Below are 21,353 nucleotides of genomic sequence, written 5' to 3'. Positions count from 1 at the left end.
TGAATGAGATACAGATTTTTTAATATTTAAAAACTGGGGGTAAAAAGGTTTAAAATGGGCTGTTACGCCCCTTTTTCCCCCCAGTTTTTAAATATTCAAAAATCTGTATCTCGTTAACCGTTCCCCAGTTTTTCGTCAAACAACTTTTTACCGTCTTAGAAAAATCAGTTCTACAACATATCAAAAAATGTTTTTCCTCCGGAGCCTGACTTTAAGACTCCTCGATACGCCACTGGGAAAGAAAATTATAAATTGGGTATACGATGTAATAGGATTGGTACTGTGACAAGAAACTTTGGAAATGGATAGCCACACAAGAATAGATAATGCGATTAAAATCTGGGAATATAGACAACCATGGTATAAGGGACACTGACTAGATTGGGTAAATTGACGACTAGTTTACAGTTGACTATAACCTTGGTAGACAACTCGATAGAATAGACAATTAGGCCTACAAACTTCATTTCATGAACTATGTTAGCAAAATTTACACATATATGGGTTTTAAAACATGTACTGCAACTTACCACAGTTTAGGCACCTAATTAATTATTGTTCATTAACAGAATATCTTACCATTTCAGTGAAACAAAAATGATTGTATATGTTAACCTCTGACCCTGCAGCATCTAACAAAAACTCAAGAGTCACAAGTTTAGCTTAGCCTAATTATCAGAAAAATGCAATAAGATTAACAAAATATTGTTTATCATCCCCACCCCTCTTCCCATATCCTGACTAAACCAGACACTGAAACAGGTTTTCAATCCTCTGTCATCTCTCCTGTTTCCATATCCAACCTTATTAACCTTATATTAACAACAACAAAAAAAAGAAGATGTTTAGAAGATTATAAATTGGTTACCAAATTTAATTCTTATACATATGGTTATGATGTTCATAATACAAAAATCATAGAATTATAATAGATACTCTGATTATAATTAGCATAATATAATATTGTATAAAATAATGTAAAAAAATTAGTGAATGTGCTTCAAAATGATGAGGAAATATGAGTGAAATAAGATTTGATTTATATTTGGTTGAAAATTCACGCAAGAAATTATGACTGTTGTAAACAACATTATATATCATCATCTTTAAAAATTTACAAATTGCTTTACAATTCCTTGCACCCAGTGAAACAGCACTGACTTAAATCTGAAACAGTAAAACCAGCCTTAACAATTTTTTCTTTCCTTTGCATTGTTTATGAATGGCTGGTTTTGAATATTGCATGAAAGCGTGCTAATCTTACACGAATGCGCATTAACACGGACGCACTGTAGCAGAAGATGCATGCTAAATTTGCCTTAACACGGGATGTTGTATTACATTTTTTCTCATGTGAATTTGGTACAAGACATTTAATTGGCCAATTAAAAGTATCAAGTCCTGTCAGCATTAGACAACGCGATGCTGTCAGTTGATAGTCAGTGGCTATCTGAACGAATTGTCATTAAAATCTATAGGTGGCGAGCATGTTGCGTATCCATTGAATTGCATCAACCATCGGGTGCAGTGATGAACTGGCTTCTACAGACTTCCAAAATCCATAAAATTGATTACCAACCAATTTTAGGATCTTTGAAAGGAATTAATATGAATCTATTAACTGCCAAGTATATTATCGTTCTAATTTTCAAACGAAACTAACTTAATTAAATATACAAAGTAAGCAATTAAAATATAAAATTTAACTTTATTAAATCAAAATTTATAGTATTTTCTTATCCTAGTGGGAAACTGTTTGTTTATCAACACAATCCTGATAAAATCATTTTCATAACATAAAGAATTTTACAAACTTGTTCAATAAAAATAGTACAAACATTTAAGGCTTAAAATATATATATATACCTCATATGGAACAGTGGTTTGCATTAATGGGTCTAAGCTCCACCAATTACATCAATCCATATACATCACATGACAATGAATATTCACAATTTCATGATGACCATCTGAAAATTGAATCTTTGTTTTTTTTTTTTTTGGTTGTTCAAATTAATTCACTAAAATCCTGTTTTGTACTCCTTTAATGAACATATGAATTCAATTCAACATTATTTCAATAAAATATTCCATTTTACTCATTATTAAACAGGAATTATACAGAATTTACACATTACATTCAACTCTGGTACGAAACAAATGGAAACACAGTGAGGCAACAGGCATATATCCTTATTATCCACTTCTAAATAGCCTTCTTCTAGTACATCACTATTTCTATGTTAGATTTATGAATGAGTTTATTACTTACAATTTAACCTTTGGATAAAGTAATGTCTTAATTTACACACTTGGGATTTTATATTTAGAAATCTATAATCAATATATTTTAGACATTTACTTGGTTACACTTGGAGCTGTCAATCAGTCCGTCGCTTGGCAATCAATCATTTTTTTGACTTCTGGATGGATCTACACAATGCATACAATTTGGATCAGAATTTTCATCCACAAATCTTGGCCAGAAAACCATCCGTTGTGAAATGGGTCACGTGGCTCATAAGGACATACAAGACATGATCTTGATGACGAGGGATTAATGGTGAGAAAGCAAAAGGTTAAAATCATCTTGATCTCATGCAATTACTGATGATACATCCCAAAGCTGTAGAAATAAAACATATTAAATATATCTTAAAAAACAGTTTTTAAGCTCAATACCTTGTAGGAAGGCCTACCTGATTCTATTATAAAAAAACCTATTGAAACATGCATTTGCTGTCTGCTATTACACAAATATTAAGTATAATAATTGAATTACAATAAAGAATTATAAAAATATTAATAACAAAATGATAAATAAATAATAAAGGTAATAAATTCTATTAAATAAATAGTAATAAAAGACAGTATGAATCAAACTCTGAAGAAAATTTGTTGTGATTAATTGAAGACTACTAAAATAATATTAAAAAATAATTCTTAAATTGACAAAAAGTTACACAAAAATTTAAGCTAACCTTTATTACTCTATCTGTTCCACAGGTAACCATTTGACCTTTGACATCATCTAGGTGCATGGATATTACTGAATGTTTGGCATCATGGAAGCTTGCAAGTGGAGCTCGACTGTAACGAAGACAGTATACAAAATTAATGAGGGCAGCACACACAGTAAACATGGAATGAAGGAAGCATTTTGTTTTTTTGTTGTTCATTTATTTTGTATATAATCAAGAAAAAGACAAAACAAATGGAATGAAAAAAAAAATGTTTTACTTTCCATCAGATTCATTCCTTTATATTTAATTTATTTTGTAGGATTCATATAGTGCACAAAAAAACCACTCAAGAATACAGAATCAATCATACGCAACGTGTAACCACGACAGACCGACTCAAATTCTACGAAATCAAGGGTCAGCATATTAGGTTTCTTTTTTTTTGTTTTGACAATGAACAATATTTTTTTTATGAGCAAATAAGGCTGGAATAGCCTTGGCGAGGCTAGGGGGCCAAGGCTAGCCCATTTTGCTGAATGGTACATGATTCCAATACAAAATTGTTGTATTATTTGTGTATTTTCTAATTTTAATGCGTAAACACATGTTTGGTTGTAAACAAAAAAAAAGTTCTACCGACCTATCCATTTTTTGAATTTTCCCAAAACATGGCCAACAATTTTTTTTTTGGCTTAACAAAAAAAATGCCTTCTGAATCATTCCTCTCATCAGTTTCCAAGCCCCCACACCTTACACGCTCCACCACATGCTTTCATTTAACATGTTGTATATTTGATACTTTTGTAATTGTTACATTAGACAGATTAAAAGATAGGTTGACTGATTTGAGTTATGGTGGGTGTCACATTAGAACTTTATAAGATCTGTCATGCATGTTTACATAGTACTATATAATGCTACTCCACTATATAGTGAATAACAAGTTCTTTGCTCAATAACATAAGGTTGTTGCATTGTTGCTAAATTTACACAGTTGGTAGAACCATCATATAGTGGTTTTAATTCAGTTATAAACTGAGGAGTGGGGCAAGTTAGGATAGAAACTCCGACAAGGCTCGCAGCTGAACCGTGGTGGAGCTCGTCAATGTTAACCTACAGTACAGAGTGGACACTGCGAGTATTTGAACAATTATTGTTATAATTGGAAGTATGTTATGTCTATGTCTATTTAAAAGTTGATTATAATCTGAAAACTATTAAATGTTAATGCATGGATACTTGGATTATGATATGAATACTGTTAAATGTTAATGCATAAACATTAATAACATGGCTAGATTGTTTATAAATCATCCTAGTTTTTATGAATATTTTGCTTTAATGCAGTATTACCTAACTTTCCATTTGGAGCTACTGAGCTATTTAGAATTATATGGAACTTTGAAGCAGAAGCTATAAAGGATGATGTGTACGGTAAATCAAAGCTCCCTATAACAGTCGTCAAGAACTAAAAGCTGTTATTGATAGCAGATATTCAACACATTATTGAAACAGTTCCGTTTACGTGGGAACACAGCGATTACAATAAGGACGTATAGTAACATGAGAACATTTGTTTACTATAATTCAAACAATGATACTATACTACATTAATTATACTGGTAGTTATTGAGATAAAGATAATAAATTCATTCAGATTTTGGTAACAATATAAATAATTAATTAATTATTATAATTGTTAAGAAATGTTATCGAGATAGATTTTATGGACATATATACATCATTGCTAATTGAATGATCCATGTGTTATTATATTCTATGTTTATATCATTTGAATTGTTTTTCTTTGTTAAACAGATATCTGATTATTTTAAAAGAATTAAATATTTATTTATTGTTGAAGTTAAAACTTTGGGATTCATTTCTTGTGTACTGCATTGGACAGATATTAGACTTTCGATCTCTTCTTCGTCTATGACTGTCATATCTGTGACTTCATAGATGACAGTTGTAGTCTCACTTTCTTTTCTTTCGCATCAGCAGCAAGTCACCAATAACAGGATGGAAAGATGCTTTAGTCTCCCAATGGGGTCATGTGTCTATGCTCTATTATACTGCCTTACTGTACCGGTATTATGTTTCCACCTTGGGGACTTGGTTATCAGGAAATGTGTGGTGTTGTTTACTCTAATGACAGGTCTTACATTTATTTCTATCTTTAGCTCATGACTCATCCCATCAATAATCCAAACCGGATTTAATAAATAATAAATAATAATAATGCACTTACTCGATCTTATATGGTTAACTGTTATACGATAACATACTGTAGACACATACATTAAGTGCCTTTAAGAGGCTTTAGGCAGTGGAGTGTTTTTAAGCATGAACATAAATTTGGCTGTCACAGGAATTGGACCCAGGATCGTGGGATTAGAAGGCAAGCATTTTAATGACTAAAATTTATTTGATAAATATCATCTTGGTGCTAAACGGTACCTTTGTGGTGTACTGCAAGCTTATAACACAGTATCCTGTATTATTATATAACAATAACATTCAAATAAAAGGAAATTTTAAACCAATGACATTATAAACTATTGAAAATGGTAAGTTAACCTACTCTTCTTCTGTGATTTCGCTGTAACAATCACGGCAAACCCGCACTTCAAATTCAAATCCCAGAATCGGTAAAGTGGACCGATCTGAACTGCACTTATCGCAAATTGCTTTTCCACATTTTCTACAATGATGCTGAAAAGTAATTATTAATATATTCCTTTGTCAACTCAAAAAAAATATAAAAAATTAAACTTAATAATGTTAAATTTAAAATGTGATGATGTGGTTTGGATGTGTGATGTTTAGGGCGCTGCAGCTGTTCTTGTTTGCTTATTTGTATTTGTATATATGCAGGTGTTCTGTATATGCAAATACACAGATGTTCGCTTTTCAGGCTCTTGCAACGAGTTTTCATTTGTTCTATTGCAAGTCCAGCATACATTATTGGCAATATGCAGTTCTGAAGTTGATGAATAAACTTAAATGTTGCATTAACATCAGTGCCCTCAACATCAAACATGAAATTGCTTCATCACATAAAATTCACTTGTGATCACCACCTCTCCCTCATTATTAAAGTGTTTCTTATTGTCCAAAAGAACAATTATTAGAGTAAACAATTTATTCACAATACTTTGTCGATAAAAATATGGTCAATTATTCCCCATATTCAGATAATAAAATGTCTAAATATTGTTGAAATTATAATCTTTTAGATTGTGGTTTTCATGTACTAGTTAACCGGATTTATTTACACACCTACTACACAAAAATAGGTAATATAACCAACGCTTGTAGACAATGCCCACATAAAAGTAAAACAAACAAAAGCAGGATATCCTTCTTAACTCAGATAATGTCATCAACTCAGGTTTTCAAGGATAATGTAAATTAGTTTTCTTTTGTTAAACTATTATTCAATGTATGTCAACTGCTGAAGGCTGATAATTTGTAGTTTTATTGTATGTGCATATCTGTTTTGTATCTCATACTTACAATTATATTTATTATAGAACTTTAAATTAGTTCAGCATAAAGCACCTTGTTCCCTATATATTATGTACATATGAGTAAAAGACAATAAAGAATTATCTTATTGTATACTAGACACAATGACTGTAATTATTTTGATTGTGTTATTATTTAATACGCTGTTGAGGAACAGAAGGTCCACATGCCTTCCTTACTTTACTAATTTCATTACCTAATGACATTTGGAAATACCTCCCACATTCTGGGCCCCTGATTTTTGATACCCTGAATAGGCCCCTTGAGAGATTCAAGATAATAATGTGTTTAGACAAAACCTCAATCAATTTACATCTCATTTACTGTAAAACTCTGGTTCTCAAACTACAGGTCGAGACCAAAATTGGGTCGTTAAATAAAAATGTTGGGTTTTATTACAATTGGCTGTGAAGGTATTGCTTTTTAAATGACATTTAAACATTTTATTTTTATTTAGCTTACCAATTAACGATCCATTTTGAGTATCTGCCTTTTATTGTCCTGGAAAGTGGGTCGTGGCAAATTACCTGGACATTTGGGTTGTCTACCAAAAGGTTTGAGAGCCGCTGCTTTTTTCAAAATAATTAGATTTATTTGAAAAAAAAAAATGAGCGTTAATAGTTTATTAGCTTAAACACAGACAGAGTAGTAAGGCTGTCAATTTACCTGTCTTACACCAAGTTCCTTCTTATTCCACATTTCCTTAAAATTCCAGAAAAACGGTTGAGCACACTTCTCACAAATGTCATTCTCTACCCATTCGGGTGTCTAACAAGTGAAAAAAAAATAGAAAATAAAGAAAAATCTAGAGGGCTGAAATGCAAGTAGACAATAGTGCACTGTCTTTTGGGTAAGACGTTAATACCATTTGTGCCATGTCTAAGTTAAAGTATGAAGTGCACTCTTTGAACAAAGAAGGACTCCAATGAAAATAATTCTGGACTTCTGTGCAGTGGTGGCTCAAAAAATTTGACAACAGGGGGTCCAACATGTCCAACAGGGGTTCTGAACCAAGGAGTCAACTAGAGCCTTAGTCTAGACCCCAGAATAAAAATTAGACCTTACACTGACAGAGCAAATTATTTTTGGCCCGACAGGAGACACTCTGACAACATAAAAAATTTTTTAAAAATGCCACCATTTGTATTACCTCTTGCCTTTTAGCCTCCATATTCCAGACGACAATTCGTTGATCATCTCCACTTGATAGTAGTTGATTACTGCGGCGTGAGTAGCACAAACCTTCAACCTTTCCACTAAAAAAATCATTTAAGTTATTATTCAATCAGTTGAAGAATCTGTAAGGTGTATTTCCTACAGACATTAATTGCTGTAGAAGAGTTCTAAAAAGCATACTACAATTAAAATCTTCTGCTTTTATACATTGTGAAAGAATTATCCATTATACTAATACTTTTCAAAAGTTTTTCAATATTAAACTATGTTTTTATAAAGCCATAAAATTGCTACATGCTATTTCTGACAGCTGTTGGCAATATTAACTGGTCGGGGACACGTCTTTATTGGACAACATCTAGGTAGTGTAAAGATTGCAGTGAAACAATTATAGCAATAATGTAGCAATTTAATGGAAACAACAGGAGGTAGGTAATTCTGATTTATTACAAACTCAAGTTAACAAAACAGAATGAAAAACAAAATAAACCAATGGGTAAATTAATTTTAAAGCAAAATTAAGTGAAATCATAATATAAAATATACTCACGTGTGTCCTTGTAGTTCATAAGCAGTACCTTGATTACCCCCAATGTCCCACACAATGATGGACTGGTCAAAGCTACCGGAGAACAGAAGTCGTCTCTGAGGATCCCATGATAAAGAGCGTATACTCCCTATTATGTAGCCAATGAGAAAAGCATATGTGGCAAATACAAGCCAAACCAGTCTCTGGTCGCAAAAATCAAGTTTTAGTTATTAATACATAATAAGCTATAAGCTATAAAATGGTAAAAAAATCATTTAAATCTGACATTTCCTTATGAAGTTACAAGCATTTAAATATAGGGCTGTTTAAAGAACTATATTTGTGAAATCAGCCTTAAAGTTTAGGATTTTAGGCATTTCTCAAGCAGAGACCATCACCAAATTATTAAAAATTGTTGTTTTAACATTGAAAATGGGGAAAATAACAGCATAGTATGATGTATAGTTATATAAAGGTTAGTTTAGTGCAATAAAATAGATTTCAAATATTTTGACATTCCAGCATGTTTTGGTCATTATCTCTGAAACATGATTTGCGACGAGTGACTGGTTTGGCTCGTCTTTGCCACATACGTTTAAAAGAATTTAGCTCTTTAATTGAAAAGGAACATACACAGTACATTATCATAAACTGGCAACATATAATAATATACCACATCAGTAATTAGTAACAATAATATTAATAAAACAATAACAATAATAGCAATACTAATATTTTTATAATATTAATATATTAAAAATAATGAAAATTACCATTTTAAGGACTATTATAAACTTACAACATAAAATATACTATAACAATAATAATAATAATATTTTTCATATTAATAATATTAAAAATAATTACAACATTTTTTTTACCACCTTAAAGACTGAAAAAAAAAGAAATATACAAAAACAAAGCTACTGATAAAGATTGATTGATTTCAGTCACTACAGACAAAAAGGTTTTCTAAAATCTAACATTCATGCATAACATTTTACATTTCATATTGATAGATTAGGTAAAAGACTGATTCGATGCCAATTCAACAATAATCAATAATAATAAAAATAAATAATTCACTTACCGGAATGACCTTTAAGAGTTGTGATGACCTGGTGGTCATTGTCCTCAACTTTAATGACTGTTATATTGCCAGAATAGTCACCAACAAATGCATGTCTAGAGTCTGAATCAAATCTATAGAAGTGTTAAGGAAGCTTAAAAAGCATGTACATACGGCAGGTAGAGAGAGAGGGTTTCAGGGCTACGAAGAGCAGTTGTGTTGGAAGGGGGGGGCAGCCACTCCTCACCCAGGGTCGGTTGGTAGAACCAAGTCTTCTCGGATAAGGACTTAAAATGGAGGCCCACAGTATACATCTGGCTCATGTGCACTTTAAAGAACACATTGCATCTTTCGGAAGAGTAGTGGGTTACCCTGATGTTATGGTTCATTTCAGCCCCTGTCATGGCATGATGTGGACCTTAAGCACGTCTTTACGGCTGCTAGGTAGTCACAGACCACGCCCCCTACTGAGAACAGGTGGGCAATGGATGACAGGGCTGCTGAAAGCATGTGGGGTCAGGAGCGACAGGCTGCAGAGTGGGCATAGCATTAACTTGCTCCAGGAAACATGTTAAAACAGGATCATGAACTTTTCTATTTCTTAAAACACACCAAACAGAAACTCCTATTTTCTGCGCTGATCATCAAGATAAACCATTTGTGTTCTTATTAAACAATTCTAGTTTCAGTTTTTAATCGTCTTGTTTCAGTATCTATATCATATGCTCTATAATTTCTGTGTTATGCTATTAAACTTTTGAACAAACAAGTTATTATATGAATTACTTTCAATGTGAATTCAATTAAAAATTAGAATATTTTCTTGGCCAATAAACAGACAAAAACACAATTCTTTGCATACACCTGAGTCGCTATTAAGGGTTTTATAGTAATAATTTTAAGGTGTATCAATCAGACATCTTCCTGGAAAAATAAGATATGAACTTGCGGACTTTACCTGGTAAGTTAAGAATCAATATCTTTTGTTAATTAATAATAAGCTCTGTGGCAGTAAATATTAATCTATGAATAGCCTGCTATTCAGTTTAGATGATAGAAATATCCAATCTTAATCAATTATTTGTCACGCCACATTACATTCTGTACCTTATGAATTATTTAATGCAACTCATCTAATAAAATTAGATGAGTTGAAATAAAATACTTTTAAAATGTTTTCTGTATTTGAAATTTTAAAAACACAAAGCAAAACATTTTATACTAACACCGGGGTACCTGTGGTAATGATGGTGACACCATCTCAACATCAGGGGTGCGCAACTTTTTGCCCTTCACGTCTAGTCATACAATTTTTATAGTAGTGTTTTTAAGTGGTTTAAAACCACCTTGAAATTGCTTTTATTGTGGAAGGCATTATAAAAATGCTTGACTATTGACAATTTTTTAGATATATGACTGTTTTTTTTAATTTAATACTCATTCATTTTCAGAAAATAATACATCAATGAAAGAACCAGTAACAAAAGAAATCAAACATTACCATTTGAATTAAAAAACATAAATCGAAATCAATTTAAAAACAATTGGAAAAAAATGGCACATCGAAAATTTACCAAGAACAAGAAAAACAGGAAAGGACACAAAAAACTAAATAAAAATTAAATATTTGAGGGAAAACAAGACACAGATAAAGAGAAATGAGAAGATGTTCACAAGCAGACAGTACACCAAAAGGCAACTTTAAAAAAATCAAAGGAGGGGAAGAAAACAAGAAAAAGGGAAACAGAAATGAGGCTCACAAGTACAAGAGGACAGAACATCAAAAAGAGGGCATGGGAGGAAAAGGATGACCCTCTCTACCTGCACTTTTGTCTCCTGAAGGGTCCATATACTGTATTTTTTTTGCTGGTGAATAAACACCTAAAAATTTAATATTATCATCAAAAATAATAAAAATAAAAATATGAACAACAATAAAATGTACCAATAACAACAGTAAAAATATATGTCATAATATTTCAGGTGCGTCATGGTGCGTCATGCCAACAAGGCCTCTATTCGTTTAACATTGAAACAATGAATTGTGGAAGTGGTTTGGTGCAGTGGGAACAGTTTGTTCTCCCAACAGAAAATTGAAATGGTGCATCTTGGCGAGTCGAATGGCTGAGCGATTAAAGCAGGGGCGCAACAACCTACAGAAGCCATAATATCGGCACTGGTTTGACCAACCTATGGTTCTGGTGGTGAAACAAGCCATTTCAGAAAAGGACTATAAACCATAGGCCCAGTGTACATAATTTGGCTACTGTACATCTTTCAAGATGATAAGGGGGCTACCCAGGTGTACTGGTCCATACGGCCCATGTTATGGACAGACGAGAGTAGCTAGTATCGGTTTACCAGGTAGCTCAGACATAAAGAGACCCATAAGGGAGAAGCAAGTTACTGCACAAGCTAGTCCACACCTTGTATGTTGTTATTGTTATTATTATTATTATTATTATTATTATTATTATTATTATTGTGGTAATAATGTTGTTTGTACTGTTCTTTGATTTTATTAAAGAGGGCCCCTGAATATCAGTTAACCTACTGGGCTAAACTGGAAGGGTTACCCTCTTTAAAGATGGTTGAAATAAAAAAAAATTATAAAAAAAAAAATGAGGGCTTTGAGACTTTATAAGGTGCTATATCTCATTATATTATATATTAAGTTGGAGAAAAAAAACATATTTTGTTAGTTTCAAATAGAAGTTAGCAATCCAAATGTTGAATTTAATTGTTCAATATTTTCTTTTCAACAAATATAAAATATTCTCTTATCTAAGAATTGTTCAACATTTAACAAATATCTAAAAGGCATGGCATAAATTACTGTAATATTATTAAGCTGTATCTTAATTGATTATACTTTCATGAACACAATTTTAAAGTAAAAGGAATAAAAATATTTCAACTTGTTCTGTGCTTGGGTTAGGCAATGATCACTGCTGCTTGTGGGTTGTGAGGTGCCTAAATATGTGGAGTGCAGCGCTTCGTATCTGCAAAGAAAGGCGCTTTACAAATGTTCTGATTGGATTGGATTTAAAAATAGGATACTCCAGTGATGTGCACCAGGCTCCAAATTGATACCCTCCTAGTCTTCGTCCAGACTCTGCACAATGCCACTGCAAGTACTTATCTCTACCAACACTTAGAACGAGTTCTGAGGTCACGGAAAAGACCACTGCTGTCACACGACTTTGATGAGCTGAGGAGAGAAAGAATGTAAGATTAAATTTTATAATCCACATAATTCTTTTTTTGAAAATTATATTGGTATAACACAGAATGTTCAACTCTCTTTTGTATGCCACTGCCATGTCACATATCATGTTTGACTGTTTGACTTTTATGCCACAAAACAAGGATATTAATAATAATTTGTACAGTACACAGCCATGATTGTTGTAAGTTTCATTTCCAGCTTATCACTACAACCAAGAATTCCATGAACCAGAAGAAATAAGTTGAATAGCTTTTCATCCACTAAACACATTTTTTCCCTGATGCATTCAGACACAGTAATTCAGAATTGTCTTGTTTCTGTGATTTCAGTAATAGTGGTAGTAATATTAGGTAATAAAATTTTAATCATGTATGCTTTGTACTTAATTGATTTAAAATAAAACTGATGCGGTAGATTCAATAATGAGATTATCTTTAAAAACATCAGATTGATGGTTCACACTGCTGCCTCCCAATCCCAAGATCATGGGTTCAAATCCTGATAAAGCTCTGTCCAGATTATTACATATTCCCAAATATGGTCATGATGTGCCTATATATGGTCATGTTGTGATGTCATCATGACTATATTTAGGCAGGTCATAAGTTGTCGTCAAATAAAATTTGATAGCCTGGACAGGACTAAAAGAAATCCTCCACTCCACTTGCCTTAATTAAAATCAATACAATTTATAACAAATATATAAACCATTGAATGTGTGGCTATTATATACAATAATATATAGACTATTATAATTTTAGTGCGGATAGTTGAGTTATACATTAGATGTACCATTGTTTACATAACCTTCGGTAATTAAATCAATCATTAACAATAATAAACCATGGTCAGCGTTATTACTAAAGTGCTTCTTTTTTTTCTTGAATTTGGGTCCAAATGCTTATGTGTATTGTATTGGCTCAGTTGAAGAATAAGGTACACATTTGGGAGTGGAGTTGACTTGGTGGTTAGATGCTTGCTTTCTAATCCCAGGGTCCTGGGTTCAATTCCTGTCATGGTAAACAAGATTTTTTCTCACGACCAAAACACCTCCATTCCCTAAGCCTCAAAATAAGACTAGGTCTATGTAAACCATCTTGTGTGTATTTTTATCTTATGACGGGACTGCCATTTGAAGTGTAATTAAGTTCATTGGTTGGCGTATCCCTGGCCTTTAAAGCCACAAAAAATTAAAAACATTTATACTTCTGGGTGGAGAGAAACATTTGCTCATAAACTGAGTGATGAGCTCAGACCTGGAAAAAGTTACAGTATTTTCATCCATGAACCACCTTCAGAACCAAATGCTGTCTGTTCACTATAATGATAGTCTGAATCAAAAACATGCATCCGTATGGCTGCCATTCTTTGATTAAAATATCACGTTTGCTTTTCTTCTATTATTAATAAAGATATTAATATTTATTGGACACACTACTCCAAACATGCTGCACTGACCGACTAAATCTTAATGATTCTGGTGATAAACGATGGATGACTTACCTAAGTAATCTCTTCGGAAGATGAGTCTGTTGTAGTCATCAGAGAGTGAGAATTCTGAAATGGTGCCATTATCTAATCCTACAAAGAGCTTCAGTGTTTCTTTGTTAAAATCCATTGTGGAGCAACTTGCTGAAAGTCAATGTTATAAATCAAAACATTTCAATCATTAGACCCCAAAAATATGTGTGTTCCCCCACCCCCATGTTGGCATTTATATTTGTGTTGGGGGGGGGATTCTTTTTAAAGGCCTTCCCCCCAACTGAAATTACAAATTTGAGAAAGATCACTTCCGAAAAAATTACATTTGACCACAATTGGACCATAATAAGTGCACACGTAAGATTGTAAAAATAGAAGGCATAATTTTGGGAACCCAGCACTCTAGGCCTTCTTGGTTTACTGTACTTCAATAAACTGAATTAGTCACAAGGATGACGTCATCACATTTAGACCTCGTGGGTATTAAATTGTTTACATCACTAAAATCCTATCCTATGCAATTGTCTAAAAATGAACTTAGCATAGAAGATAGTTTTTATAACAACGTATACATTTTGAATGATTCATAGATTCATGAGATTAAGGATGACTTGATTGACTATCTAGTCTAGGGCTAGGCTGGTATTCATCATACGATGAGGCTATACAAAAATGTTCAAGTTTTCAATTTGTTTCTTTCACTCCATTTCAAATCAAAGGCTTTTCGATAAGTTAGTTTACAATAATATGTACAAATAAACAAGTTTGAGGAAATATATTCGAGCGGACGTTATCATTGTGTGAAAAAAACTGCCACCTAGCGGGTTGATTAGCAGCTTTGTTTTGGTGACTAATTCAATCTACTGTATTAAATAGAGGGCGTGATTGCATTGAATATTATAAATAATGAATAAATTCATTGGATCCAGTAATAAGTTAATATATGGTTTTTTTTATGATGATCCAGAAATCAATTGCAAGTAAGGATGGATAAAAGAATCATACTTATTTATGATTAACATAAATAATCACAAACTGAAAGAACTAAAATTAGGTTGGCAGTTCACACCACATAGGGGCCTAACGTAGACCTTTATACCAAAGATCTTATAAACACAAGATAGTGTTCTCCGCGACATCCGCGTGCAAATTCTGCAATAATGCAGTGTACGGCGCCCTCTTGCAAAAATGACAACTTTTTTACTTTAACTATGGCCTACACTGTGGGAATTTACCTTTAATGCATAACAAATAGAAGCGTCGATTTGCAATTAAGGAACAATTGTACTTGGTAACAAACTTTGGTGTAACACGAAAACCTTATCTCAGATTTATGGCAACAACTAGGACACTTTCTGCTGCCCAATCGACGCTTCTATTTGTTACGCGTAAATTGCGGAGAACGCTATCTTGTGTTTAAAGGATCATTGCTTTATACTTACAAGGCATTGTGTGACAAATACTTGGCCAATACTGTCCTGAGTCTCTTTTCAACCAAACACGCAACGTTCTGAAAAGATTAGAAAAGCATTATGAAATTGGAATAAGAGTTTAGGCCGTAAGTAGGCCTAAGCTTGGGTGACAGACGATCGGGTCCAATTCCAGACAATTGGAACAAACTAGAGAAAAACGCCATGACGGTCATGTCCCCCTAGTGTGGACTATCAGGCCCACTTTCATCCTGACTCAATATTGCGGACCAGCGTAGACTAGCCTAAGGACCTAGGCCTTTCTTTATTATTATTATCTTTTGATATTATTCACCACTCTAGAGGCCTGTAATTGTACAGCAGGGTAGGTAGGCCTAGACTAACCTAGCTACTGTAAGCCTAGCCTATAATACTTCTTGGATAGTGTAACATTGATATTATTTAAGTATTGCACCTGCACATACTGTATCTGGTTAAAATCTAGTTCTTCTACTAGTCATGTATCAGTCATGCATCAATCACGCATTTTCGTGCGGGCGTTTACATTTGCCACAACCAATTGTAGGTGAGGCGCATATTATAAAATATTGTTATTAACCAATTATAGTACTACTATAGTTGAACAACAGTGATGAGCCAATGAGAATGAATTTAGGGTTCGATGAGAATGAATTACAGTACTTCTTTACTTTTTTTATGTAAACAGTGTAGTTGATTTTGGATTTTGTTTAGGCTGGACGTGTAATTCCGACCCTCTTATATTTCTGAAAAGATCTTCAACAAGTTATATTTTGCTTCATGTTACTTCATTGATGTCCTGTTGTATTACTTTGCTGATGGAGGTACAGTAATAGTGTGTTGTATAATAGGCCTAGCCTAATTTACCCATCAACATTCATCCTTGAACATTATTCATCACAATTCAAAAACTGGACCAGCAGTATTTACTTCCAGTAATAATCTGGACGAACCTGATGTTACCCTATACGAATCAGGGCTAAAGCTACGTTCACATCAAGCCCGGATTCCGGTCCGGGTCCGGAGAAAAAATCGTGAAAAATAGATTCAGTGGTAAAGAATAGGACCATTCACATCAAATTCATACAATTTTCAATCCGGACTTCGGATCTGGACCGATGGATCTGAGAGCCATTTGTATCCTGAAATCGTACGTTTTTTTCTTGGACCAATCAGCAACAAGCTTGGTTGGTTTGAACCAATCGAAGCATACATACTTAACCCGAACAACTGTGTTCCGTGCACAATGTGAATGCAGCGTTCAAAAAACGTAGCAACTCACAATTTTTTGTCCGGGCTTGATGTGAATGTAGCTTTATGTAGCAGCAGTGAAGGCCGGAAGCTGATTACATACCGTAAAACCTCAAATTGAAGCTCTGGGTTTCTTCTTTTTTTTTTTTACAAACTTTGGATGGGCTTCTTTTCGAGATGGGCTATTTTTCGAGATGGGCTTCTTTTCGAGACTACTTTTGCAAAGTAAAGAGGGGATGGGGCTTCTTTTCAAAATGAATGAAACATCAATCTGTATTTTATGGAATGTATTTTAACTGACATTAATGTATGGAATGTATTTTAACTGACATTAAATCTCCTAAACTAATGTATAAACGAAGATTTTTTATAATTTATTCTGTTTTCTGACATTCATACACACAGTGTTTGAACTGTACTACCTCGAAAAGAAGCCCATTTTCAAGAGGGGCTTCTTTTCGAGGCTAATTTTGCTAATTAAAGAGGGGGCTTCAATTCGAGAGAGACTTCATCTTGAGATTAAGCCCACGGCACCGGGCTTCAATTTGAGGTTTTAAGGTATTCAACCTCATTATGTCTGGAGCATCAAACATTTTTACATTTCTTCATCATCATCATAATCCACTTTTTAACATACCAACACACATTTTTATTGATTGAGGTCCATCCATCCTCCAAGCATGATTAGAAAACTGTACAATTTCTTAGGGCCCAACTGAACGGTGGTATCATTATTAGCCAGTCTGGGGAGTGCCTATCGGCAGAGGTGGAGACCTCTCGCTCCCTGGGCAGCGCTCTCAAACTAGGACTAGCCTAGGCCCTACCCAACAGGTCCTAGGGCCTGGCCTATACCCATTTTTGTTGGCTCTCTCCTTACTATTTTATTCTATGATGATGGCTAGCGGCTAGCCTACCTGTCTTCCGATACGCTAATAACGCCATCTTCTTTAGGAATAATCACTGCTTTTGTCACAACGGCTCCACATCCTTCAAGTTTATTAAGTAAAACTGGTCGCCGAGTTTTTGTTTTCGTTCTAATTTCTGCAGCCATGATTTATTTCACAGGCCTAACATTCGAAATTCTTGTCTTCTTCCTGTACTCCAATCAACTCACTGTTGTAGCGGCTTAGTCCGTACGAATCTACAGTGTGAGAAATGAAATTTTATAAAGTGACGATGACGATACCTAAACAAAGTCATGTGATTAAAGATTGATGAAAATTGATGAAAGAAGTGAGCCCTCAATACTTTTCACTACTGTTTCAATTACTCAATAGATTTAATATTTGTCATGTATACATGTACAATGCACAAACAATGAAATTCGGTCTGGCTCCCTAACAAAAAAAAACAAACATAAAATACGAAAATTCAAACTAATTTTTTTAGATTCTTTCTTTGGTACTTTTTATTTCTTTTTATTGGGTTACCCAATAAAAATTAAAAAACACACACACACACACACCCCCAAAAAATAGCAGCATAATGATGAAATAATATATAATAATAATAATAATAATAATAATAATAATAATAATAATAATAATAATAATAATAATATTAATAATAATAATAATACAGTAATAATATATAATAATAATAATAATAATTACAATAACGACTTCCCGACTGCCTAAACAGGGAAATACTTTATGTTTGGAAAGTTGGACTTGCTGCTGATTGGTAGATATAATAATAATAATAATAATAATAATAATAATAATAATAATAATAATAACAATAATAATAATAATAATAATAATAATAATAATAATAATAATAATAATAATAATAATAATAACAATAATAATAATAATAATACAAACACAAACAATGAAATTCGGTCTGGTTCCCTAACAAAAAAACAAACATAAAATACGAAAATTCAAACTACCTTTCTTACATTCTTTCTTTGGTACTTTTTATTTCTTTTTACTGGGTTACCCAATAAAAAAACAAAAAACACACACACACACCCAAAAAAAAAAGCAGCATAATGATGAAATAATATATAATAATAATAACAATAATAATAATATTAATAATAATAATAATAATAATTATAATAACAATAAAAAAAATTAATAATAATAATAATAATAAATAATATTTCTTGAATTTTTGCATGGCGAGTATCAATTACAATAACAATCATAACAATTTTGGTACATGTGCAAAAATATTAAATAATAAATTCCCCTGATGACGGTCAGAGCAATCGTACTAAAACATGACAACCAACCAGTGGCTTTAGCTCATAAACCATATTTTTACACATGGTGCATCAAATTTTTATGATTTTTTTATGTTAATATAAAAAACAAGATTTATAAAGTGCAAGAAACAGGGTTTCAAGTAGATTTTGCTCTGAAATTGAAAATTATAATAATTACTGTACAATTAAAAGAATTTTAAAAACTTCAAAACAACAAAGATCAATATAGAACAAGTTTTTTCTCGGCCTGGTCAAGGTACTATTTTTGGCCCTACCTAATAGCAACTTCCCAAATAATGGCCTACCAATAAATAGACTGCTGGTTAAAACCCCATATTTAAATTTCTTTAATACATTTAATTTTAGGCACATTGTACAGTGTGACATTTTTAAACGTTTATGTTAGTGGTGTTTTTTTCCCAGTGACTGGGAACTGAAAGGCTGTCTTCCGGTTGGCCATCGTTTCCCTCCAGTTAAAGACCAATTTTCCGACGAGGATTTTTTTTTTTTTGGTCTTTAGTAGTAGCTTTGGTCTCTGATTATTAGAATAATAAATATAAAAGACATTGGAACCAAAGAACTATAGGGCCTACTGGCAGACATAAAATTATTGACTATTATTATGATCCATAAATTTCTTGATTTATAGATTTCTTTCAGTTTTGTAAAGGCTGCTCCTATTATCAGAATTTTTTTTTCTTTATATAAATATAGTACAGTACAGTAAAAAATGATACCATGTAGCAATATGTGACGTCACCATTAAATGGCCAAAATTTCGCCGACCTGTAGGTGGCAGCAGAATTCATTTTTTCATCCTTTTTAATAGCTGTCGGCTGGATGGTGGTGTACATTTACCTGAAAAGCTAAGTAAAATCCTAAGAAATCTCGCAAGATGATTATTTATAAGGATCGTTTTACAGGTAATTTGAATTATGTAATGCTATTTCTAATTAATTTCAGTTAATTTGTTCGGATTTAAGTTGAGATTTTTTAGATTTTATTCGAATTATTGACTCGACTGACAACTGACTAGGCCTAGGCTAGGCATACCCTCTCCAAAGGCTGCTGCTGTTCGTATGGAGTCAGTAGCCCGGAAGTTATGATGAAAACGACCAACCCTCGAGAGACAGTCGATAGATATGGTACTGTTTTTAAAGGATGCCCGTGATTTAGGCCAAGGCTGTGTGTATGATGGTGCTGTCTGAGTGTCCTACGTGTGCCTAACGTAGGCAAGGCACCGGCTTGGCCTAGGCTAAGCACAATGTACCCCTTCTTGGCAATACGAGTAAATCAACGACTGACAAGACTGTGGGATGAATATGTAGCTGGTATCCGGGGCAAGCCGACTACATTCACTGAGAGACGCACTACATTTACTGAGAGACGCGCTACATTCACTGAGAGACGCGCTTGGCGTTCCATAGAAATTACCGGCGGCTCAACTTGTCAGTGGCTCAACCGGTCATATCCCCTCCATTCCTCCTACCTAGGCCGAATGACTGTTGAGGCCTAGGCCTAAATCTCTAGCTAAGCTAGAAATGAAGAGTCCACAATTGGAAATGTCTGAATAGTAAGGACTGGGTCACTGGAGTGGACCTTTCAAAGTCACCCTACACAAATGGGGTTATTCCACCAATTCAACAATTTGAAGTGAGCAAGCCATGCAACACCTTGGAATACAGATCATTTCGGTTGCGCTTTGTTTCGGTCGGGCTTTATTTCGGTCGCGCTTTGATCAACAAATTTATGGAGCGCCAATGGAGTTGCGAAAACGCCAAATTTAATATAACTAGGCCTAATTATCATTGTAAGTTCATCAATTGGTTTATCATACTTTTTGTATTTACATTTTGTTGTCTTTCTACTGTACTAAGTAACTAGGCTACTTAAAAGCAAATAAAATGAATACTAAACTAAATGTCAATTAATATTATGGTATTTATAGGTTAATTTCTAGTTTGTTGCATTCCTAGTACCATTTTATTTTTATTTTCGTTTTTTATCGATCGTACGCTCCCTACTACATTACAAATACAGCAAATAAAATGAATGCTAAAAATTTGGTAGTTCTCTTAGTACGGTATTGTTTTTTTATATGGTATTTTTTATAAAAATCAAACTTTTTATCAGGAAAAACCAGCCAACTCGTTATTTAGATTACTGTAACATTAGTTTATTAATTATTTTTATTAGTATTGAAGTTTATTATTGGAGCGCAGTTCTTCTCTTCACGTGTGTTCACCTACTTTATGAAACCAGTAACTTGGAATCGTCTGCGCATCATGTTTATAAAATACAAAAATAAATGTATAGTAAAATATATATTTGTTATATGATTTCATGTGTAATGTATAAATTATATATAATATTATATATTATATATATAATATATATAATTTATAAATATTATATATATTATATATGTATATATATATATATATATATATATATATGTGT

General features: G+C 33.0%; 2 protein-coding genes across 2 annotated transcripts in view; one reads left to right on the top strand and one right to left on the bottom strand.

Annotated features, from left to right (window-relative positions):
• Positions 1-856: 856 nt before the first annotated feature.
• LOC117104301 (WD repeat and FYVE domain-containing protein 2-like) lies at positions 857-17,873 on the bottom strand. The gene is made up of 11 exons (XM_033245088.1): positions 17,593-17,873; positions 15,422-15,489; positions 14,001-14,129; positions 12,329-12,479; positions 9,290-9,402; positions 8,221-8,347; positions 7,645-7,750; positions 7,161-7,262; positions 5,548-5,678; positions 2,982-3,090; positions 857-2,626 (listed from the first exon to the last, which is right to left on the bottom strand). The coding sequence occupies exons 1-11, from the start codon at positions 17,727-17,729 to the stop codon at positions 2,597-2,599; spliced, it is 1,203 nt and encodes a 400-aa protein (XP_033100979.1). The 5' UTR covers positions 17,730-17,873; the 3' UTR covers positions 857-2,596.
• Positions 17,874-19,686: 1,813 nt separating this feature from the next.
• Positions 19,687-21,353, top strand: part of LOC117104300 (translationally-controlled tumor protein homolog) — an 8,545-nt gene continuing 6,878 nt past the window's right edge. The window contains exon 1 of the mRNA XM_033245087.1: positions 19,687-19,816. Within this exon, the coding sequence (XP_033100978.1) occupies positions 19,789-19,816 (28 nt within the window). The 5' untranslated portion in view covers positions 19,687-19,788. The remainder of the gene's footprint in view (positions 19,817-21,353) is intronic.

This window comes from Anneissia japonica, unplaced genomic scaffold, assembly GCF_011630105.1.
Source record: "Anneissia japonica isolate Jap-2015-1 unplaced genomic scaffold, ASM1163010v1 scaffold16607_len328336_cov185, whole genome shotgun sequence".
Taxonomy (NCBI): domain Eukaryota; kingdom Metazoa; phylum Echinodermata; class Crinoidea; order Comatulida; family Comatulidae; genus Anneissia; species Anneissia japonica.
The sequence above is the reverse complement of the archived record's forward strand: the minus strand, read 5'-3'. Positions and strand labels throughout refer to the sequence as shown.